Source organism: Coturnix japonica, chromosome 2 (assembly GCF_001577835.2).
Source record: "Coturnix japonica isolate 7356 chromosome 2, Coturnix japonica 2.1, whole genome shotgun sequence".
NCBI lineage: Eukaryota > Metazoa > Chordata > Aves > Galliformes > Phasianidae > Coturnix > Coturnix japonica.
Genome location: NC_029517.1, coordinates 74,947,179 through 74,973,083, shown reverse-complemented (window position 1 = coordinate 74,973,083; position 25,905 = coordinate 74,947,179). Strand labels below are relative to the sequence as shown.

General features: G+C 38.6%; 1 protein-coding gene across 3 annotated transcripts in view; it reads right to left on the bottom strand.

The window, feature by feature from the left end:
- CNTNAP2 (contactin associated protein 2) overlaps positions 1 to 25,905 on the bottom strand; it is a 559,041-nt gene that overhangs the window by 349,656 nt on the left and 183,480 nt on the right. For all 3 annotated transcript variants that reach the window (XM_015854927.2, XM_015854925.2, XM_015854926.2), the window contains one exon: positions 15,957 to 16,104. In XM_015854927.2, coding sequence (XP_015710413.1) covers positions 15,957 to 16,104 — 148 coding nt within the window. The remainder of the gene's footprint in view (positions 1 to 15,956; positions 16,105 to 25,905) is intronic.

Below are 25,905 nucleotides of genomic sequence, written 5' to 3'. Positions count from 1 at the left end.
GCTCATACTTCCTACCTTTCCTTTCACCTACCTTCCCTTCCCCATCTCCCTAAAATGGCTAGGACTTTAATAAACTGGTTGGACCAACACTTGAACCGTTGCTTCTTAATCTCATGCTGGGTATACGCATATCAAAGAACCTTGCCTTCCTCCTATAAATTGGAGTGAGACACACACTATGGTCCCCACACCTCAGATATTTATAAACCTGGATTAGATCCCCTCTCAGTCATCTTTTCTCAAGGCTAAATGGACCCAGTTCGCTTACTCTTTCTTCATAGGGAAGATGCTCCAGGCCCTTCACCATCTTTGTGGCCCTCTTCTGGACTCTTTCCAAGAGGTCCCTGTCTTTTTTGTACTGGGGAGCCCAGAACTGGACACAGTACTCCAGATGATTCCTTACCAGGGCAGAGTAAAGGGGAGGATCACCTCCCTCATCCTTCTGGACATGCTCTTTTTAATGCACCCCAAAATGCTATTGGCCATTTTGGCCACAAGGATACACTGCTGGTTCATGGCCAACCTGTCATCCACCAGGACGCCCAAGTCCCTCTCTGCAGAGCTCCTCTCCAGCAGGTCATTCCCCAGCCTGTATTGGTGCATGCAATTCTTCCTCCCTAGACGTAAGCCTCTACACTTGCCTTTGTTGAACCTCATCTAGTTTGTTACTGTCCAGGTCTCCAGCCTGTCCAGGTCTTGCTGAATGGCAGCACAGCCTTCAGGCATGTCAGCCAATCCTCCCAACTTCATATCATCAGCAAACTTGCTGAAAGTGGCCACTATCCCCTCATCAAGGTCATGGATGAAGATGTTGAACAAGACCAGACCCAGAACAGACACCACTAGTTACAGGTCTCCAGCCAGACTCTGTACCACCAATGCGCAGAGCTCTGCCAGTCAGCCAATTCTCAACCCAATTCACTGTCCACTCGTCTATCCCACACTTCCTCAGCTTTGTTATAAGAATGTCATGGGAGACAGTATGAAATGCCTTACTGAAATCAAGGTAGACTACATCTACCGCTCTCCCCCCAGCCACCCAGGATGTGACATCATAGAAGGCCACAAGGTTGGTCAAGCACAACCTCCCCTTGGTGAACCCATGATGACTACTCCTGATAACCTTCTTTTCTCCTAGTTGTCTGGAGATGGCATCCAGCACAAGCTGTTTCATCACCTGATTGGCCTATAATTACCCAGATCTTCCTTCTTGGCCTTCTTGAAGACTGGAGTGACATTGTCTATCCTCCAGTCTTCAGGCATCTCCCCCGTTCTCCAAGAATGACCTCCGCCAGCTCGCTCAGCATAGGTGGATGCACCCCATCAGGTCCCATGGATTTATGGACCTTAGTGCTGCCTAGACACTCATGGACCACCTCTTCCCTGACTAAAGGGAAGTCCTTCAGTCCCCAGACCTTCTCACTAACCTCCAGAGTCTGGGATTCCTGAGGGAGTGCCTTTTCACTGAAGACATAAGTAAAGAAGGCATTCAGTATCTCTGCCTTCTCAGTATCCCCTGTTACCAGAACTCCCCCCTCACTTAGTAAGGGGCCTACATTCTCTCTAGTTTTCCTTTTGCTGTTAACATACTTAAAAAAGCCTTTTTTATTATCCTTTATCACTTTAGCTAGATTCAATTCCAGGTGGGCTTTAGCCTTCCTCGTCACATCCCTACAGGCCCTGACAACATTCCTATATTCTTCCCAGGTGGACAGGCCCTTTTTCCACATTTCATGGACCTTCTTCTTTCCTTGGAGCATGTGCATGAGCTCCTTGCTCATCCACGCAGGTCTCCTGCCACCTTCTCCCGATTTCTTAGTCACAGGGACACACTGATCCTTAGCTTGGAAAAAGAGCTGTTTGAATGCTAACCAGTTCTAACAGGCCCCCTTACCTTCTAAAACCCTGGCCCATAGATTAGATCCAAGTAGGTCCCAGAAGAGATCAAAGTTTGCTCTCCTGAAGGCCAGGGTATCAATCCTACATTTTGCTTTGCTTCTAACACTCAGGATCTTTAACTCCACAATCTCATCATCACTACAACCCAAGCTACCCCCGACTTTTACTTCCTTAACATTTGACTCTCAAATGATTTTCCTTGTTCTGTTTATCAGGTTGTAATTTGGGTGGTTAGTGGCACATTTTCCCCCTCTGCCTCCCTGGAAAACCTATTCATAATTTTAAGCCATCTTCAACAATTTAAGGTTTTCTGCTGTTGCAAAGTTTAAGACTTTCAAATTCCATAGTTGCCAGAGTAGTTTTAAAGTGCCTTTCTTTAGTACAATTGTTTACATGGCATCTCAGCTACACTGATTAGCTTTTCTTCACCCACGAACTGTTTCAGGCTTCATAAGTAGTCAGTACTATCAGCCTGTTCTCCTTCGTTCTCAATGGCTTTCCATCTCAAAAGCTGAAGGAAGCCAGAAAAAAATAATTTATTTTTAGAAAGAGCGGATGTTAGCACAAAGGTGGAGAGGTTGGTGCATTTCATCAGTGGCAACAGCAACATGAAAATTAATCCAGGTTCCAGACAGCCATGACAAGTTTACAAGTGCAGCATGCATATTCTCAGTCATTGCTGGTGAAAATTCACAGCTAATGGTGATGACTGTGTTGAAAAGAGCTTTTTGTATCTGAACATGCTCTATGCAATACTGTTGTTATGTTCTTTCTATCTGTTGTAGTTATGTATAAGTTATGGATTTAACATACTTATAATACTTACATACATAGTTAAAATATGGCAATACCAATACTTATAGAAATCAAAATATTTTATTCCTGTAATTTCAGTTCTTCATTCACTCCCATTGATTTACATTTTCTAGCCTAGTATGGTTAATTTCATGTAAGTTTTTTTAGTTCTAATATACATTTTTTTCCTCAAAAATTTTTGAAGTGACTATTTTAAAAGCTACAGGTTCTTCTAAGAGAACTCTTTGCAGCCTAGTGGGGAAAGTAGAAAGTAGGTCCTGTCACCAGAAGAATGAGTCAAAGCAACCTCCCATGCTCACTATCTACAGCAGCATGACCCTCCACTGGTCTCTCAAGGCTGCACAGTCACTGCTGTACCTGGACTCAGATGAAGCTTAATGCCAGCCATAGTTTACAGTAGAACTCTGTACTGCTGCATAATGCTGTGTGAGTAAACTTGAAAACAATCATAAAGTCATTTGAATTGTAAGGAATTCTTAAAGATTATCTAGCCTGACTTCCTTACAGTGAGCAGGGACATCTACAGTTAGACCAGGTTGCTCAGATTCTTGTCCAGTCTGAGCCTGAACATCTCCAAAGATGGGACATCCATCATATTGCTGGGCAACCTGCTGCAATGCTTCACTAACTTTATCATAAAAGTTTCTTTTTATATCCAGGCTAAATATCCCTTCTTTTACTTTGAAACAATTTTCTCTTCTCCGGTCATAACAGAACCTGATAAAGAGACTGTTCTTTCTTTTATCTCCTTTCTAGATACTGGAAGACTGCTAACAGGTTTTTCCAGAGCCTTCTCTTCTCCAGGCTAAACAGCCCCTGCTCTTTCACCCTGTCCTTGTAGGCAGGTGTTCCATCCATTGAATCATTCTGTGGCCATCCTCTGAACACAATCCATGTCTCTTCTATGTGGAGGACTCCACATCTGATTGCAGTACTTCAAGTGAAGTCTCACCAGTGCAGATGTAAGTGGAACGATCTTCTCCCTTTACATGATGGTCATACTTCTTTTGATAGAGCCCTAGATATTATTGGTTTTCTCGGCTGTGAGGGCACACTGCTGGCTCACATCCAGCTGGCCATCCACTAGTACCCACAAGTCTTTTTTGGCAGGGTTGTGTCTTTCTTTCTTCCTCCAGCTTGTATTCAGTTGCCATGACCCAGCTGCAAGACCTTGCATTTTGCTTTGTTGAACCTTATTAGGTTCTCCTGGTCCACTACTCAAGTCTGTTTAGGTTTCTTTGAATGGCAAAAAAAAACCCAAAACCCACTGCATCACATAGCTTGGTGTCATCTTCTAACTTGCTGAAGGTGCACTTGATCACACTGTTGATGCCATCGATGAAGATTCCAGTATTCACCCCTTAGGGATACCACTTGTCACTGATCTCCACCCTGCCTCTGTGTGTGATCTTGCAACCAGTTTCTAGTACCTCAAACAGTCCACTCTTAAAATCCAATTTGGAGAGAAGGACGTTGTGGGGAAACATGTCAAAGGCCCTACTGAAGTCCAAATATGCAACATCAGTGCCTCTTCCCCTCTCCAGTTGTTAATGGTATACAGGCTGGTTCAGACCGGTTCTGTGACTAGTGGGGCAAAGGGATTTCACAAAACCCACTCCTCTGGAGAAGGGAAACAGGGGACCCCAAAATAATTAGAAAAAAACAGCGGCAATGATCTGAGTAAAAACAAACTAATTTACTAAATATGGTATCGAAATGCAAAATAGTTAGAGTTGAAGCCAATAAATCAAGTATAATGAAAGAGTATCTGAAAGCTGTAGGCCTTACAGTAATTGCACAGTCAGGACAGGCAGCAGTGAAAGGGAAGAGCAGCAGTGAAAGGGAAAAGCAGCAGTGAAAGGGAAAAGCAGCAGTGAAAGGGAAAAGCAGCAGTGAAAGGGAAAAGCTGAAAGGAAGCAATAGAGTGTCAGATGACCCAACACCACCTTATATGTGTTCCCCCTGTGCGGGAAAGACATCAACATAGCGAACAGTCTTCTCGAGAATGTAGTTTCTTCTCTTTGCTATGTCCATTAACACTTTAATTCCCAGTACACTAAATGATGTGATGATGTGGAATATTGATGATCATAAAACCATGACACCAGTGATGCAGTTTTGCCATCATAGGAAACCATTAATTTAGTCTGGCAGGACTTTTCCTTGGTAGTTTCCTGGATCATCCTTTCTACCCTTCTTAAAAATGGGTGTGAACTGATTTTTATTTTTTTTTTCATTTGCCAGGGACTTTAGCTGATTGCCATGACTTTTCAAATATCATCGAGAGTGGCTTAGCAACTATATCAGCCAGTTCTCTGGAATGCATCTCACTGGGACTCAAAAACATATGGATATTCAGGTTCCTCGTGTGGTTTACAGCAGGAGCAACATCGGTCCACCAGTCCCCATCATCCCAACCATTCATTCAAGGGCTGCATGAAGACCAGTCACCAGTGAAGACTGAAGCAAGAAGGTTGTTGAGTGAAAATTCAGAGTCAAGTTGCAACAGTTTCTGATAGAAAATGTCTTGACTGACAGGAATATGCCCACTTAGAAGTTAGGGAAATACTGATCATCTTTTGCTCATAGACAAATCAGATTAAGCTACAGAAGGAAATTACAGTTTTATCAGTTTGAAATGTATAGAACATTCATAATATAATAAGAATATATCTCCAAGAAAATAAAGAACTCCAAGATTCATTAGATTTTACTTTTTTCAATCTTGAAGGCTGCAAACAGAAAGTGTTTACCTTTAGATTAAAGATTTTTTCTTGTATTAATCTCATTAAACCCTCACACACACACACACACACACACACACAAAATTGTAAAAGTTTTAACAGAATACCTTCTCTATCATTAAATTATGCAATGTTTTTGTTTGTTTGTTTGTATGTTTGTTTTTTAAGATGATAAAAAAAATACACATATCAATACTTATTTCAAAAAACCCACTAAAGAATATATTTCCTTCTTAAAATCAATTAGCTAGTTTCACAACACCAAATATTTGTATTGACACAAATGAAACTTTCCACTACACCTCTACATAGAGTAGAAAATATTATATTTAATAAGCAAAAAGGTAATAATATTCAAGATTGAAGAATCTAAGAAATGTATGTAAGACATAACTCTAAATTCAAAAAGTGCTGCTGTTCAGGTGTTTTGAGTCTTCATGCTATGCATGAGGAAATAATTTAAAAAAAAAAAAAAGAGGGAGAGGGTTTTTAAAATCTGGGAATGCTGAAAAATAAATTGTCTTGCATCTCTTGTACAGAATCTCTACTTTCCCTTCTATAAAACTATTCTTTCTTTGTGCTGGAACATGGCTGTCAGAGAAATTTTTCTGTGGGAATTATGTGGGTTAGCTACAGTGTTTGAATTTTTTTTGTTTTGTTTATCCAATCACCACTGCTTAGAATAAACAAAAAAAGTAAGTCATGTAACAAACATTTTTTGCTTAGTTTGTTACACTGAAATACAATCAGATTTAATATGCAATATGACAACCATTCACAGCTTAAACACATATAATATATATGATTTGTAAAGGAAAATTATTTCCCTTAGGGTTTAGCAAATACATGTCTAATCACTTAAAAATGACATATACTATTGGAGAATTAGGCTTCTATATATTTAGTCAGGACAATTCATTAATCCTATTCCATACATAAGTATTCTTTTAAGGCTAAAAATAATAATTTTAAAAAGTGATATATATTTGATATTTTTCACTCTAAATTCTGAAATAGTGGTGAGAGTGTCAGTGTGTAGTTATTTGCACAAACTTCTATTTGATTTTCAAAAGCATTAAGCATAATGTCTGTCAGAAATTAACATGTGAAAAACAAACCATTTTATGTCAATATTCCAAAATATAATTAAGTACATATCCTTCATATTTCAACATCAAGTTAAAAACTGCTGACAGATTTCAATATAATAAAGCACTACCGTACAAATAGATATTTCATAACAAATACATTACAGTTCCTAACAAAAAGTTCTTCTGGAGTCAATGGAGGAATCTTATATATTTCAAAATATTTCAAAATAGGAATCTCCTCCCCACATTTGATTACCTCTATTGTGTTTTTATGAAATCGTAGACCTGCCTGATCATTATTTAATGGGAAAAAGATAATGGAATTAAGAATTTTAGTAATTCCATGTATGAGACTCTAAATATGAAACTTCGCCCAAAAAATCCTGCTCTGAACATGTTATTTTATTCATGACAGCTCATCTGGTCTTGTATTTCAGATTTGTGACTAAAAAAACATGAATAATTAACAAGTGTTTTGACAATTGTTGAGCTGACCTTGCATAGCTGCAAGACATTTTTTCAAATTATTATTATTTTTAACACTCAGCAGAGGATAAGAATGAATGGCTAGTGGCTTTGAAGGGGGGTTTTAGGGTTGTATTTGTAGTAGCTTTCCTCCAATTAGTGTGTGTGATTTTCGAACACCCTCATCTGTCTGCTATAAAAGTACGGCTTTTAAGGCAATAAATTCACACAGCTATGTTTAACTATATTGGTGTGTGGCTGTTTGTCCCAGCGCGCTGACCTTTTGCCTTCATATTCACCGACACAGTATCAAATAATTAAAGATACTACAAGTTACTGCTGTTGCTACTAAAGTTCTACTCAGTATGAGATTTCACATTGTTGGGAACTGAAGGAAAAATTAATTCAGCAAACCTTGACAGATACCAAACTACTTTTAGGACAGAGAAGTAATCCTATTTCAAGAAGTCATATAGAACAAATTGTTATTTGTTGCAAAAAGTAGAAAAAGTCACAGTACTGACACACACAGGGCTGCAAGTGCTCTTCTGTTAACTTCATGTTGCAACAATTGAGTATTTCTCCATTCAGTAGTGGGCTAAAATGTATTCTGACACTGAAAATTACAACGCTATGAAGTCTGACACTCCCAATATCTACTGCCTTAAATTCTTTTGTTGTTGTTGTTGTTGTTGAAGAACTTTCCTTTTATTTTACTTCCTGAATTTCCTAAATATCTTCTATTATTCAAAATTTAGTATGATAACCTCACAGTCCTAACCCATTGTTCCAACTTTTTATTTTTAAAGAAAAAGTGTGAGAAAACAACAGCAGAAAAAGAACAAAACAAGAATCACCACTTATTTCTTCACCCAACACCAAAACTACTTCTTTCTTCTACAGTAACATCAGTACCATTTTGAGATTTAGAATAGATTGCTCTGTAATAGCAGTAACTTTCAAGTGTATGTGCTCATATAGTATACAAAAAAACATTTAGTGAAATACAAAAACAATTCTTATTCTGTCTAATCTTTATAGAGAAGCTTCAATTCATCTTTTAAGGAACAGCTCTGTCTCTGGGAATCACCAAAATAATCATAGATTTGTAAGACTTGGAAGGAAACTCTTGAGATCATCTTGTCCAACTGCTGAGCTAAAGTTCTCTTATATGGGTTGGGCAGGAAAGTGTCCAGGTGGATTTTGAATATTTCCAGAGAAAGAGACTCCACATCTTCTCCATAACCTTTCTGCCTTTCTTCTGAACAAATGAAATAAACTGTTTAACAATACTGATATTTAAACTGACATTTACCATGAGAAAATATACCACCTCATTGGCAAATGAGACTGTTTTCCAGAATTTTCTATTATTTCTTTTATAGGCTTTGTATATGCCAGCTCAGTATCCGATTTTTGCTTGGCTCATACAGTAAGAGCTGCAAGATAAATTATATTTTAAATTGAAGTTGGCATTTTTGATGTTCACATTAACCTAAGTAAGGGAAAACAGACACCTTTTTTGCTTCTTTTATGTGTGCCATGCATCTTTAGAGCGTGATTTACAGGCCTAGTTTATAGTCTGCTTTTGCTCAAGGAATGTGTGAAAGTATGATATCTAACTTTTTACTTAATACTGTAATTCTAATTTGCATTGCCTAAAGTACTAATGGTAAAAATTTCAGTGAACTTAAAGGGAACTTCTCAGCTACTCTCTGTCCTTACTGTACATAAGAATTCAAACCTTCTGTACTTCTGTTCAAACTGTACTTCAAGCACTAAAACAGAAAGAGTAAAGAAATATATAATGCACAACCTGACAAACTGGTTTGTACTTTGAAATGAAAAGAAACTTAATGGCCTCCCAAGCCTAGCTAAGCTAAGAGAATGAGCATTTTGAAACATTTTGCCTAATTGCCTAAATAAGTAATTGAATAGCGCTTATCCCAACTGAGACAACACAAAGTTAATTTTTATCCCTAGTCTTGGAGTCTCATTACTCCAAGATGTTTTTCACAAGAAAATTGAACAAGATGACACTAGAACTGATCAAATATAATAAAATAAATGTTACGATCTTTAGTGCAATTCATGAGGCATTCACAGATCACTGAGGGCAAGCGATGGTGTAGATTTTTCTTTTTTTCTCTCTTATTTTCTTCACTGTCTATATGTTTATATTACATTATGTTACTCGTGTTTTCAACTTTATGTAGAGAGAGAGATGCCTAATTAGGAAGACCAGAGTGAACCGCTAGATCACTGCTGTTTAATACTGTTAGTTCATTTGCTAAATACTGTGTTATTTTTTCCTATTTAATTGGATATTTTTTACTGCAGAGATAATTAGGAGAAATCATTACAAAGAAATATGGATTGATGGGAGGTTCATAAATATTTATTGTTAGAATTTGTTACTTGTGATGTGCATAGGTTTATGACTCCTTCTTCCTGTAGGCATATGCTTTTCAGGGTTTTGACAAAAAGGGCGCAGTTCATTTCCAGTAAATGAATTTTATTCCTGTTAGTGAGCTCTTCTCTCTTTCCATCACTACCATGCAACATTTTTAAAAATTTTCTTCCTCAGTTTTCATACCAAGGCTTTCTCTTTTTACATTTGCGTTTCACAACTATTTCAAAGCTCATTTTACACCTTCAAGTTCATTTATGACTTCATTGAGGGCAAAGATCACCTCAAAAAGGCAAGAGTACATATTGTGACAAGAAATGAAGTCATAGCTTTGAGTTGCACTTACACAACTATATGACATGCATGAGAAATAAGGAATATATCCATCACTGAAAACAAACTCTTCTCCAGAATTTAACAGTTTTGCTGGCCTTTTTTTCATTTTTTTTTTTTTTTTTTTTCAGTTGCCTCCCAGTGGATAGGGAAGCTTGTGGTCATATGGAATAATATCCCACTGATCCGAACTATTCATGTGTATGGGAGATTGGTAATCACAGTGTGAACCACTGATTAATCAGCTGAGGCAAGTGTGGGGTCAGCTGCAGGAGCACAGGTGAAAGTTATGTAGCTGTGCTCCCGGGAAGGGTGGAGTTTGACTCCACCTCCTCTGAGACCTCATTTAAGGGCTGACCCTCACTGAGGCAGCATCTCTTGGAGATTGCTTGCTAGGGAAGATTGTCTCAGCTCCTAGTGTCATCACTGGTGAGTTCCCCTTTTTCCTTATACCTTCTATACTTCTACTACCATCCTTGTAGTTACCATTCTTGTTAACGCCTGTATAGTTACCACCAATACATCATGACATTCAAAATTCACTTGGCATGAACTTTCTCTGGAAAAAATGGTGATGACATTGAATTATTACCAGTAATGTAAAACAGCAAAATCTGTGCTGTAGAACATTCAAAGAATACACTGAATCAGCTATTTACTTTGCATTTTTAAATACTGAAAAAAAAAAAATAAAAAAAAAAATCATCTTACTAAACTGAGGCTAAAGAATTTTTACTATTTCTGGATAGGGAAAGCAGATACATATTTAGTCTTTGAGTCTTCTTACAAGCTGTTCTATAAATCATGGAGAGCAATTTTGGACATTTGGTAATATTCCTATGTAGGAGATTTAATTAGATCTAGGGCTTCCTTTTTACAAAATTCCTTAGTGCTTTGACATTTCATGGCAATAAATGCAGTATTTTCAAAATGCTGCACTTCACTATGTGTGTGCACTTTTGGTGCATTCCACTGCAGCTGCTTGCCAAAATTGTGTATGTGTATTTCTCTTTATCTATCCCCTTCTTCTTTCTCTTCATCCTTTAAGGCAGGGATTTTATCCAAGGTATTTACATGGACTGGGGGAAGACCACCTTGAGAGCAGCCCTGTTGAGGAGAACTCAGGAGTCCTAGTGGATGAGAAGCTTGACATGAGGCATCAGTGTGCACTTGCAGCCTGGAAGGCCAACTATATTCTGGGATGCAATAAAAGAGGAGTAGCTAGAAGGAGAGGGAGGTGATTATTCCCCTATTCTACTCAACTCTTGTGTGGCCCCATCTGGAGTACTATGTCCAGGCCTGGGGCCCTCAGCACAAGAAAGATACAGATGTCTTAGAACAGGTCTAGAGGAAGGCCACTAAGATGATCAGAGCACCTCTCCTATAAAGAAAGGCTGAGGGAACTGGGCTTGTTTAGCTTGGAAAAGCTAAAATAAAAAGAAAGATCCAGGAAGACCTTATTGTGGCCTTCCAATACTTCAAAGGAGCATATAAACAGGAGGGGGTACAACTGTTTACATGAGTGGATAGTGATAGGACAAGGGGAAATAGTTTTAAACTAATACAGGGGAGATTTAGGTTAGATATTAATTAATTTATTTTTTTTTTTTTCACCCACGGGGTGGTGATGCTCTGAAACAAGTTGCCCAAGGAGGTTGTGAATGCCCCATCCCCAGAGGCATTCAAGGCCAGGCTTGATGTGGCTTTGGGTAGCCTGATCTAGTGTTTGGCAACCCTGTACATAGCAGGGGGGTTGAAACTAGATGATCACTATGATCCGTTTCAACCCAGGCCAGTCTATGATCTATATCAGCATATAGGCGGTGCAGGCAATCATAAGGGGTCATGCAAAAATCGAACCTAATTGTTTGCCACAGCTGCACTGGATCACAAATACAAAGCAATATAGACTCCTGGGTGGGCAAGAAGAAATTACCAAGACTGTGCAGGAGCTGGAGAGAGTAGGGATCATTAGAACTGCACACAGCCCATACAGCTCCCCCATATGGCCAGTAAGAAAGTCAGATGGTATGTGGTGAATGATAGTAAAATACAAAGAACAAAATAAAGTCATGCCACTGTTCCATGTGGCGATACCCAACATCACCTCCCACATGGATACATTAAGTAGAGAGATGGACACATATCACTGTGTACTGGATCTGGCAAATGCAAAAGGATGGGCTATAAATCCACAAAAAGTTCAAGGACCAGGGCTATCAGTTAAATTCCTGGGTGTTGTGTGGTAAGGTAAGACCGAGGGGTTACCCAATGCAACCATAGATAAGACCGAAGCCCTCATTTGCCCTACATCAACAAAGGCCAATTTGGTGGCTTCCTATGTTGGAGTGATGGCATCAGAGGACAAATGAATAACAACAGATGTTCTATACTTAGGCTTCTGCAAAGCCTTTCATATGGTCCTTAAATACGTTTCCATCTTGGGACTCATACACTTCAATATCTTTATGACTTGGTGGGATCGAGTGCACTCTCAGCAACTTTGCAGTTGACGCCAAACTGAGTGATGCAGTTAATGTGACAGAAGGGAGAGATACCATCTTGAAAAGTGGGCCTATGTAAAACCAAATTAGATTCAACAAACAAAAGTGTGAGGTGTTGCCAATTGGAATGGAGCTATCTCAGATATGTATGTGCAGAGTGGGAGAAGAACTTGTTGAGAGCAGCTCTGTCATGTAGAACCTGGGGATTCTGGTGGATGAAGAGCTGGATATGAGCCAGAAGTGTGCAATTGTAATTTGGAAGGACAATAGTATACTAGACTGCCTCATAAGAAAGGCAGCCAACAGGGTAACAGGAGGCGATTATCTCCCTCAGTTCTGTCCTTGTGAAGTAGCACCTGAAATACCGTGCCCAGGTCTGAGGTTCTGAAGACAATAAAGACATGGAGCTGTTGGAATGGGTGCAGAGTGCAGCCACAGAGATGATCTGAGGGCTGGAGCACCTCACCTGTGAGGAACCTGGGCTTATTTATAATGGAGAGGAGGACTGTTTTTTCTGGGAGACCTCACTGTGGCCTTCCAGTACTTGAGATGAGTTTATGAACAGGCAGAAAACCAACTTTTTACATAGTCTGAGAGTGACAGCATAGGCAGGAATTGTTTTAAACTAAAAGAAAGGAGATTTAGGTTAGATGTTAGGAGGAAATTTTTTATTCACTGTGGTAAGGCACTGGGAAAGGTTGCCCAGAGAAGATGTGGGTGCTCTTCCCTTAGAGGCATTCAGGTCCAGGCTAGGTGGGGCCCTGGGCAACCTGATCTAGTGGTTGGCAACTGTGCTCATCTCAGGGCATTGGAACTACATGATATTCAAGATCCCTTCTAACCTAACAACATTTTATGATTTTTGAATGAAAGCTGAAACTCCCATTGACTACAGTTGTTGGGTTTTTTTTGGTTTTTTTTTTTTTGGTTTTTTTTTTTTTGTTATATACTTTGTCTGCTTCTTTTTCCGTGCTTGTTCTTCTCATTGAACACTTGCATTAAGATAGGCAATAAGCAAGTTATTTTTTTACTCACTATTTATGATTGTTATTGTTATTATTTTATTAAGAGTGTCTTTTTACCCCATAGAGAATTAAAATCTTTTCTAAATTTTTCTAAATTTGACATCAGCACTTATTCGCAGACGGAAATGTAAAGTACATTCTCAATCTTATAGCAGAGGGAGCTGTGAAAGACAAAACTGTTTTTCTTTTTTTGTCTCAACGCTTGCTTCATGAGGCCTTTCATGAGGGGTGAATGGTGGGTGTCACCATGCCACACTACCTCTGCTTATGATTGCAAAAAGAAACAGAAGCAGGACAAGCAGTCTTTCTCAGGGGTGCTGCTTGAAGGAGCTGATCACTGCAAAAGGCACTAATGCTTGTGCATGGCAACAGAGGCACTGCTTCCTGCTTGTTTTTCTGTTGCGCCAGGAATGTCACACTAAACTGAGAGAAAAGAAGAAGAAAAAAAAACAACACAGAAATGGGGGACAAAAGGTCCTCACTAAACTAGGGACTTTGGAGAAAAACACCCAAAGACACCTTTGACAGAGAATTCCCTGAGGGGAAAACCTCTTCAGAAGAACCTCCAGATGCCTGCTTGCTGCGGATCTTTCCTGGCTTTCTCCCATCCCCTACTATGATGAGTTCCTGAGATCAAGGGACCTACTACGTACCTTGCTGGACCCATAGTGGTAACTATCTCTTTTGCTCTCTACAGACACTCCTTGCTTACATTTCCTATCTTTCCTACTGCCCAACTTCCCTTCCCCATTTCCCTAAACAGCTAGGACGAGTAATAAAGTAGTCGGACCAAAATTTGAACTGTTGTTTCTTAATCGCATGCCGGGTATGCATATACAAAAGAACCTTGCCTCTCTCCTATAAATTGGAGTGAGACGGGAACCTTTTATTTATTTATTTATTGTGACTACCAAGAGATCTTCTATTGGAAAGTAACTTCACAGATCCCATCTGCAGTTTCAAAGACAGACAAATGTCAAGCTTAATGAAAGAAGGCAAGCAAATGATTAAATAAAAAAAGAGCACCTTGAAGATAAATATTTTATAATTTTACAAACTTCTCTAGGGAATCAATATAATCTCTAACTCTCTTTTAAAGTTGCACCTTTTTTTTTTTTTTTTTTTTTTTTAACTTTACATTTTATGTTGCCGTTTTCCATTTCTGACACACACACACACACAAACAATATGTACTTTATCAGCACGCTCAAGGAAAAATAAGAACCAATTAATATGGCAATTAATGACCACGTATTCCAAAACGTGGCTTAATGAGACTTCGTAATACTCTGAGACTAATAGCCAGGCTACTGTATTGTGCAATGAAAGATTTTTCTTAGGCACTAAGTGTATGACTTTCCAATTAAACCTTGTACTATGAGAAAATGTGCAAGTTCTATAGCTGAAAACCTTGTACACAGTGCTACCAAATACCTAATAGATGATCACTATCTTTTTGAACAGTCTACTTCAGAATAACCTACAGCTCCTTAGATAATAAATACAATTTGTTTCTTACAAACATTTCCAACACCCCCCAGCACAACCCTACCAACACCACAGCAAGTTTGATCTTATTTTTCATCTAAGTTATTTCTGTTGTTCAAAAAATATTTAAGTTTAATACAAATTTTAAAATGATGCTTTAATTCATTACATGGAAATAGGAAAAATAATACCAGAATGTGATTCTCAATAGTGTTTAATGAAAGCACATAGCCTTTGGTCTACCTACCCAAACTGAAACAACTGAAATCACAAGATATTTTTGCTTGTTTTTTTACACATTTGCTAGTTTGGATGGCAAAGTGTTTCAATATGCCTTAAATCACATGATGTCAATGGAAGAGTCTTCAAGATATGTACTTCTTAACTTAACTTCTTAACACTTGGGGTTTTTGTTTTTGTTTTTTTGTTGCTCGTTTGGTTTTTTTGTTTTGTTTTGTTTTGTTTTTGAAGATAAATCTCAAGTATCTCTTTCCCCTAAAATACCTACAAGGATACTGTACTAAAATTGCATAGAAATAGGACACAGACAATTATTATTCGCAAGTCGTAGGCTTTCTTTAAGCACAAACAGGATCAAATTCAAGGAATTACCATTGTTCGAAAAAAGTCTTTCCTTAAAACATGATCTGTTGTGCTCATAATCATTTGCACCTTTGCTCATCTGGGTCATTTTAGAAGAAATTCTAGTTATAATTAAAAACTTAAGGAAAATTCTCTGAAAAACATATCACATATTTAGACAAGATGAGCTTCAATTGAATATTTACTTGCTTCATTTTTATCTTTATCATGAGGCAATGATTTTTGTTCTGTTTCCCAGCTATTACCTTCAGGAACCAACAAAAAATGTATCTGAATGCTATATTTTCCTTAACTTAACTATCCAAGTCTTCTGGAAAAACAATCTTGAAGATCAAAAGTACTGATTTCAAAGTACTGTTACTAATTCCAATGCTGTATCTCTAGCAACTAGCAACTCAGAATAAAGGATACAATAAATATTTTATTAAGCCCCAGGCATTACAATTAGTAATCCTGGAATATCTTCATCTATTTTAGCAAAAAGTACTTGGGATTAAAATTTAATCTGAAACCAAGGACAGTTTATACTTAGAATTTAAAAAGGGAAAAAAAAAAAAAAAGGAATGTAGTACACTTACAGTAGGAACAGCCGTAGACCTCAATTCTTAACCCAATTTGGCCCTCTCCATTCCAGTCTAAAGGAACTATACGTATATAGCGAGCAATAACTGGGTGTTGCAAATCATGTCGGACCACACTATCAGAGTTTGTATTTCCAGGAAATGCCTAGGGGAAAGAAGAAGAAAATTATTTTATTACTTCTATCTCTCACACTGTGAAGATTCTGTTATGAAGGAAAAGTTTAGGTAGTGAAGCCTTCTGAGTGACTAGTTAGCACTTAAGTTTGGTTAAAATGTTTACTTTGATACTGAGCAAGTTAACAACAGGTTTGAAAAATTTTATAGTGTTCACAACACCAAAACTGTAGCACTGGAACCTCATATCATCTTTCTCCACAACAGATACAGTAAATTCAGATAAGAGCTGCTGCTAGGTAAGAAAGTATTTTGCACTGGTGATCCATTCCTCAGTTACTAAAACATTTATAAAGGTGTCCAAAAGGGGTGTTCTGTGGCAACATACCCAGTTAACCCAGATAACAGTTAGATAACACACACCAGTCATTGTCCTGTAAACAAAAACCCTGATATATCTTGTTTCCTACAGCAGATACAGAACTCTTCAATTCCTCCAATTTCCAAGAATACAGAAATCTTCCTTTAGTTTTTCTGCATTACTTTCTGGAAAATGAGCATCCAGTTTCTCTCCTGAACATAGCAGCCTCTCACAGCAAAACCAGCTCTAGCTATTGAAACTTTAGAAGTCAAAAAATATACAACTCTCAAAATTTGAAAATGACTGAAGTAAATATTTGGTGCTTGTTTTGTAGTTTTGTACCTCTTAGTAAAATATTTCAAAGTATTTTGCTTAAAAGTAAATGATATTCATCTATCTGTTAACAGATTTAATTTGTTATGCACAAACCATTTGTTTACTACTGCTGGACTGCCATTTAGTCATTTTCAACATTTTCAGAGAAACACCTCTCCATAAGTAATTTTCAATGAAATAAGTATCTTGGAGCAGAAAACAAAGAAAAGGTAATGTCTGGCACATGGAAAAATCCATATAGAAACCTATTATACATTCAAGTACTGGAAAAAAAAATAAATGAAGAAACAACTAGGCTTTAAATACACCTACTGCAAAATATAGTCATCAAAAATTTGAAAAGCCAAAGATTTATGTTGACACTTTGCATATATGTATTTCAGATTTGCAATAGATATTTCAGATGAGTATATACCTTCTACACTACACAGTAGATCTATGTGGTGGTAAACATAAAGATTCACAGGCTCCCTTCCTTGATGAGCTCAAAAAAATCATAAACGTAATAGTTTTCTGTTTGTTATTTGTTTGTACTGCTGCAATTAATGTTCTAAATAATGATGAAGACGCTCATGCCTTCACAGCAAAGCTTGTTAGGTATAACAGTTAATGCCTATGAAACACTTCCATATTTGAGTGGTAAGCATTTATGAGAAATATAATAGTTCTGCATTCTGAGCTTAATAGAATAGCAGACAAACAACAACAAAAAGCATACAGTGAACAAGAACTAAACATCCTATTGAATAACTGCCTATTTCCTGAGTTCTGTTCAAGGACTTGCAGAACATTATGTAGTGATAGATAGCTTTTGCAAAGCATAACATGTTCTGTGGATAATGCAAATACCAGACCAAAATCGATTTTTATGAGAATGAAAAATAAATTTCCAGGAGCTTGTGAACTATGTACTATTGCTGTAAAATCTCCTTTTCTAACTGAGATAGTCAGATGCTCATTAAAAAACGAGTTAATAAAAGTTGCAATGCTATGTTTGTCAAGGTTAATGAAAAGCTTAACAAGATTTAAAAGTGCAATTCATACTTATATCATATAAAATATTTATTTTTATTTTACACATAGAATGATTCCTAAACCAAAATAATAATCACCGTCATCATCACAGAAATACAGAATAAGAACCTCTCTCCCACCCCCCACAAATCTACTTTTACAAAACTACTTTTCCGGAAAGTATGGAAATATTTGTGTAAACTAAGGAAGACAAAACAGCCTACTGATCTAATTAACACTTTATTATTATTATTATTGACAGAAAGGTTGTTTCTGAGGATAATGCAGTTTTTCTTTAAGTCAAACTAAGAATAAGACCAAGACAACTCACCTGTCTGTAAAACAGGTACCACTGCCTCATCGGTTCAGTAATTTTTACAGGCCACTTCCATTTATATAATAAGTTCTTTAACCTGTTTTATGTTTTAATCTCTTATCATAAGAAAGATTTGGGAATGTTATGAGTCACAATAATTTTCCATAAATACAGTACTTCACAGGACAATATGGTATGGAATAATAATGAAGGTAAGAAAATATGCCTGCAATTCTAAATACTTGCTTCAAACACATGTTCAGGGGCATTTTCAAAAATACTCAGTAAGAGGTTTGTAACTGGCTTCCTTAAGAATACAGTTATGATTAGCTTAATGTATTTTTCAGAAGTTACTAGAGCAGATTTATAAAACAGGTACTATGTATTTTAATGGGCCAACTAATTTCACTGCAAAAATAGATAAGCTTGTGGCACAATAGCCCTCTTCAAGTAAAACATCAGCAATTAAACCTGAATGCTCTTTGAAAGTGACTTTGTTTTTACCAGTATTCTTCAGCCACACTACTATACATATAAATACTTTATATGTATCTAGTAGAATTTTATTTGCATTAAAAACAAAATAAAACAAAACAAAAAACCAAACTGAGAATTGAAGTTGTTTTTAAATTTGAAGGCGAAGTTAGGGAACCTTCAGATTTAATTTTAAAACCTATATATATAGTATAATGAAATTCTAATAATCAAAAGAAAATGCAAAACTAAATTATAAATTCAAACCTAAATGCCATTAACATTCAGCTAGAAGAATATCAATTAAGTAAAGATGACTAAAACAGCTTTGGTTTTCTGTAGAAGAATAGATTTGCAGTATCATTCTATGAATAAAACAAATACACTATAAAACCTTATTTTGAATTGTGGCGTCAATCATCTTTTAAAATAAAAAAAAATATATAAAGAAATTGTCATAATTGCAAAATTATCTTTGAAATAAGAAATTTCAAAACTGAAAAGTTACGTTATTAAGTGAAGAAAAATGCTCTTTAGGCAAAACAAAATTCAGGTAGATTATTCTCTGAACAAATTAACAGTTTATTCATGGACAATTGTGAAAATTGCTTTGATGTATGCTTTTCTAGGGTGATGTAAAACTGGTGCAATGCGGAATATAGCAGCATGACGTTCATTGTCCAGTTAAAGAAAGAAGGACTACTGTAGGGAGTGTTTTTTACAGTTAGCTGAGAAGGGTCGTAAACACGGTGCAGTTAATCAAGCAGCCATGCCACCTGCAAGGACAGTGAGATCAACAGGATGCCCTGGGATGGTGAGAAACTAGCCATGGTTTTGTGAACTCGGCAAGGGAGTAACTTTCAGGATGATAACAACAAGCTGCAAAGATACTCGGGGATGGTATGTAATTGGGAACCAATGATGAGCTCCACTTTTGCAATATGTATGAGCTAATTATCCATATTATAAAGGTACACGCAGCCAAGGAATAAACGAGAATAGCTGATCATATGTCAATGACAGGTGTGGTCGTCTGCTTTTCTCCCGCCGTTCTGCAACAATTGGTGACCCCCGACGTGGCCTACCAGGAAGGATCGCAGCGGCGAAGGTGTTCGGATCCTTAAGCAGCGGGGATAGCATGCGCCAGGAAAAGAAGGTGCAGGTGCTCTACGTGACCTTACAGAAGGGCCTAGCCGATACGGGCCGACGACGTCCTTTAAGGCTGCAACAGCGCGCTGACAAATAGGTATGGGAAGGCAAGCGGTTTATGAATTATTTTCTTGCTTTTTTAAAAAAAGGTGTCAGGTATTTTCTTGTTTTTTGAAAAGAAAGCGTCAGGTTAAGGGGACAGACTTGCAAAAGGAACTCCCCGAGTTATTAGCGTATGGGTATGCTAAAGGGTTATTTCCGCATTTAGTGTATGATCTTGCTGAGTGGCGTAAATTTGGAGATGCAATTTTTCAGGGAATATTAGATGGGGAGAAAACAGCTAAAAAATGCGGGAAGTGGTGGCGTGTGGTTTATAATGATTTGTTGCTACATCAGGCAGAAAAGGAAGCGGCAGAACAAGCTAGTGCTGTGCAGGGGAGGAATAAGAATTATAATGAATGGTCAGATTGCCCGGTGTCCCCTGCTTTGTCCACCGTAAAGTTGCCGCCGGCCTCCGAGCCTGCATTGCCGGTGGCTGCGGAGCCGAGTGCCCCGTCTCCGTCTCCCGGCACGTCTGTATCAGACGAGCCGCCTGCATCGACCATGGCGCTACAGCCGGCCCCCTCGACCCCCCTTTGCAATGAGCCGCTCCCTGGGGCACAGAGTGCCCTGGCGGAGGCCGTCGCGCGGGAGCGGGGGGGGGCTTGGGCTGCGCTGGCGCGGGCTTGTTTAGAGGCGGGAGACGGTGAGGCGTTGGAAGCGGTGCAACAGATGGTGCTGCCGGGGGGGTATTCGCCTAATCCTGCAGGTGGGACACAGGCTGCTATCAGTGCTTTAGATTGGAAGTTGTTGTCACAATTGCGGTCTACGGTCAGTCAGTTTGGAGTAAAAAGTGAGCAGCGAGACAGATACTGGATTAATCTGGAGTACTCAGGTTTTGTTGCCATCTGATTGTCGGGCTATAGCTAGGTTGATTTTTTCGCAGCACGAACAATTGCTATTTAATGCTTATTGGGAAGAGATGTGCCAACAGAGCGTTGCGATAGTTAGGCAGCCCGGAGATCCCTTGTATAATGTCACCGTTGAAGAACTTTTAGGGGTGGGTCCTTTCATCCGGACGGAGGCCCAGGCTTTATTAGGACCAGTTAAATGTAGGGAGTCAATGTATCTGGCCAGGCAGGCTATGGATAAGATCAAGGTGCCAGGTGGGCTGCCGTCTTATATGGGAATCCAGCAGGGAAGAAATGAGGATTTTGGAGCGTTTCTAGATAAGGTAGCTGGAGCCATAGAGAAGCTGGAGTACCAGAGTACATGAGGGAAATATGCTAAAACATTGTGCACTTCAGAATTGTAATGCTAAGCTCGTGGCATTCTAAGTACTTGAGGAGTAAATGGACAATAGAGGAGGCGTTAGACAGATTATCGAGTGTGCCCAGGGGGCTCAGGCTTTCATAGTTGAGGCTATTAAAGAGCTAGGGGCAGGATTAAAGGCACAGGCTGAGGCTTCCCAGAATCAAGTGTTAGCAGCTCTTGCACCCTTACAAGCGTCTGCGGTAACCAGTGCAGGCCCAAGCACCTCTTTTAAATGTTTCCGGTGCGGCGTTAAAGGACATTTGCGACGGAATTGCCAAGCTGTCGGTGTGTGTGGCCAGAACTGCGCTCGGACAACCACAACACCGTCACCTGGCCGTCGCCGTCAAGAAACCTCCAGCCCAGGCAAGAAAGAACAGCGGCCGCGCTCCGAATACAAGCTGCCGTTCCCAGCAGCGGCCGCCTGCCCCCCGCAACAGTCTCTCGCCGCGTTGTCGGTCTCTACGGCCCCCCGCCCTCTGCTTCGCCCACGTCGTTCTTCATGCCCTCGCCGTGCCGCCCCCCCTCGTCGTGCGCGGCTGCGTCTGTGCAGCCGTTGTATAACGTGGGTTAAAGACGCGGATGGACCGAACCAGAGGATCGTGTGACCCGGTCCTGTAGATCCAGAAAGCGAATCGGACGCATTTTCTCTTGATACTTTGTTTGAGCAGGAATGACAAATTTCCCTACAGCGTACTGTGATGTCTTAGAACAAGGCAGAAAGAAACAAATTTAAGGGGTGATGCTGACACGTTGCAAACCTTTCCTAATCAGGTCCCCCATTTGGAATCCCTGCCTCGTGTGAGGCAGTGAAGGAGCTAAGGGAGTCAGTGAGAACATACGGAGTTCATCAGCCTTTACATACAATCTTTTGGTTGCAAACAGTGACAGTTGGCTATGACCCCTCACGATTGGAAAACTGTGTTAAGAATGATCCTCTCTGCTATGCAATACGCTGTGTTTATTGATTGAATACCGGCTAATAATTTGACTGATACCTCTTTGCCTCAAATTGGGACACATCCATGTGGCACAGCACCTCTTCAACTGTGTCAGACAAATGTCACTCACTTCCTGAATTTGGCTGTCTAAAATATGCACATTAACAATAGATACTCATTCTCTTATGTATTTGCCACAGCAATACAGGTGAACACAGTCATGACACCGTAAACATGGTTATCTGCTTATGCTGCTATGGGAATCCACATACTACAAAAACAGATTAAATGGGCCTGCATATACCTCTAAGGCCACTCAAACTTCCTCCAAGAAGGGTGTGTTAAACTACTACAGCCATTGCTCATTCTCCCACTGAACAAGCTATCACTGAGCACATTTATCAAACATTGAAATCCATTCTTATTATTATTAAACAAAAAAGGGGGAATATGGGAGACACACTACAAGAAATATTATGCAAGGTTTTGCTTGTTTTGCTTGTGCTGAATTTTTTGAAAATATTATGTAAGGTTTTGCTTGTTTTGCTTGTGCTGAAGTTTTTGAATCGTGTTCATAGAGATACAGCTTATGTGGATCGTCATTTTGAGGCTTCCCCAGTGCTAAAGGAACAGCCTATGGTTAATGTTTGGAATATGGCCACAGGACTTTGGGACTGTTCCCTACCACTGACAACTTGGGGTCGTGAATATGCTCGTATTTCCACAGGGACTGGCCTATTGTGGTTCCAGCATGATATCTTTCGGTCTCATCTGAAGGCAGAAATAAGCATCCAGCCTTTATAGTAACTGTAATTGTGTGTTTCTTTCCTAGTGGAATTGCTTTGTAACTTGCTGTGTTATAGATAATATTAGTAATAGTTTGACATAGTTTGTGATAGTGATAGAACTAGAGGGAATGGTTTTAAGCGGCATCAGGAGAGATTCAGGCTGGACATTAGGAAGTTATTACTTTTTGAAAGAGTAGTCAGGCATTGGAAATGCACTGCCAGGGAGGTGGTGGAGTCACGACCATGGAGTGTTCAAGAAACGCTTGGATGTGGGACTGAGGAATATGATTTAGCCAGGAAGTATTGGTAATGGTTGGACTAGATGATCTTCTAGGTCTTTTCCAACCTTGATAATTCTGTGATTCTGTGATTCTGTGATTTTCTGTTTTACCAATGCAGTCTCAAGATTTAGAGTTTAAAGCATTAGCTGGATGTTTGTGTGCTTCTTCTATTTAGTAGATAGATCAGATGTGTATTAACAGGATTTGATCTTATCAATGCTAGAATCTACAGGATAGCTCTTTTAATGTTTTAGTCTGTTTGGTTATTGATGTTATTAGCCTATTAATTAGCTTTTCTTAATTTGCAAAGACAAAACCTGGAAAGGAATCCCAGGCAAAGAGATGACCCTGTATCATAGAACGGATACCTCTTTTACATCCAATTAATTGGGATCTGAAAATATAACCATGCATCATTTTAGACAAAAGTGCACGCTAATAGAACTAAATTTGATAGTTTATTCTGTTTTCCAAGCAGGTGTTCCATTGGCTCTATATCACGCACTGGCCATGCGGATGTGGTGTACAACTGGAAGAAATCCTTCAGACCCTGAATGCAGGAGAGAATCTGTGATGGGTGAGAGAGGAAATGTGCACCTTTGAAGAGGGGACGCCCTGCTGGCACTACCTGTCACATCCACCACCAACATGGCTTGCTGTTTCTCAAGGGTCAATAAGTATTAATGCCCCTAGTGATACTCTAGTACATTTGTCCTCTAAAATTGGTTCTATTTGACATGCTATTCCATTAAATTGTGCGATCATTAATCAATTATTAGCCCGGATAACTCAGTTGGTAGAGCATGGTTATGAGCATCCTAAAAGCATTTATTGCACAAATTTTAGTGGTTCATTAAAATCAATATATTAGGTATATGAAATTGAAGACTTTTCCTGATCAGTTACAGATTAACAATGGGACCCTCAGGGATTCTTTTCCAGGTTGCAGAAACTTAGGTTGCAGTACAAACATGTTTGTTCTTTTTAGTGGATTTAATAGTAATGTTGTTATGTTGTATTTGACTTGTCTCTTTTTCATTTTTAGAGTATTGTCAATTTGAGGCCTTGATTGAGTATATTAATAGTTATGTTATTAATTTAAGTAGTGTTGCTATTCTATAGGCAGTATTGTAAGAAGAATTCTACAGAGCGTCAGTCATGGATCCAGATGAGAAGTTCACAGAACAGCAGCTATGAAGCAGGATAAAACTACATGAGAACTGACTGAACAAATGAACTGAACTGCTTGTTAAATATGATTAATCGGTCGTTAAATCAAACCCTTTTTCATCCTAAAAGAAAACGGGGGAAATGTAGAGAGTGTTTTTTACAGCTAGCTGAGAAGGGTCGTAAACACGGTGCAGTTAATCAAGCAGCCATGCCACCTGCAAGGACAGTGAGATCAACAGGATGCCCTGGGATGGTGAGAAACTACCATGGTTTTGTGAACTCGGCAAGGGAGTAACTTTCAGGATGATAACAAACAAGCTGCAAAGATACTCGGGGATGGTATGTAATTGGGAACCAATGATAGCTCCACTTTTGCAATATGTATGAGCTAATTATCCGTATTATAAAGGTACAGCAGCCAAGGAATAAACGAGAATAGCTGATCATATGTTCAATGACAGGTGTGGTCGTCTGCTTTTCTCCCGCCGTTCTGCAACAGACTACTTTTTTCATTACTGAAATACTTATGTTTCTTGAATGCTCATTTTGCCATTGACATTGTCAGCACAAGAAGATTATAGTTTATAAGTCTAACCTTATGAAAAAAATCTAGGCTTCTGCCTTTATTTTGATACAGTAAAGTGAAAACACTAACAAGATTCCATGTTCTATGGCTTCACAACTCTATAAATGACTTTTGTTATCTCAAACAGGGCTGGTATGTAAAAATGCATTAATTAAAGTGCATAAGTGCATTATTATGAAATATGGAAATGGCCATAGACAGAAAATATCTGTGGAAAACACAGATATATCTTCTTTGAGGATTCTAATGTGAGTTAAACAGAGAATTGGCTGAGCCTTTAACTTTTTATTTTTACATTATCCACAATATTCCAAAACATTTGGAATTCTATTCCAAAACCTAGAATGACTACAGACTTGACATGCTGACAACTTCAGCTATGGCAGTCAGCTTTTGGCTTGCATGGCAAAACAAAACAAAACAAAACAAAACAAAACAAAACAAAACAAAACAAAACAAAACAAAACTTCACTGGAAAACCTTGTTCTTAGCTTGAGTTCTCACTGCACTGCATCCTCAAGCAGAGGAGCACAGCAGACAAGGTGCTGGGACCTCTCAGACAGTGGTGCTTGAATAAAGGTATACATAGCAGACAGTCCAAGAAAAGCAAGAATAAAAAGACTGGATTTTAAAAAAAAAAAAAAAAAAGTGATGCAATATTAATCTCCAGGAGAAAATGGAGAAAAATAAACAAAAAACCTACACAACTGCTGGTAAAAACAGTAGAAAGCAAGCATACAAAACCCCCCAGAACAACACAACTAAAGGCAGGATACATAAAGAAATAAAAATGGCAATAAACTGAGAGGATGGAATAGCTCAGATTTCAACAAATTCAAGTTTGGTACATTTCAGCTCATTCTGGATACATTATTTTGTTTTCATGTTTTAGTAATGTGTGGAATAAGAATAGGTGATAGAAAGTCATAGCTTTTTTGCTGTAAGAACCACTTCTTTATTCTGTCTATTGAACAGCACAATCAGTGACACTACAGCTTGTTTACTGCAGTCTTTCCTCAATAAATAATTTTTTTTTAAAAATGGAAAAAAAAAAACACAAAAAAAC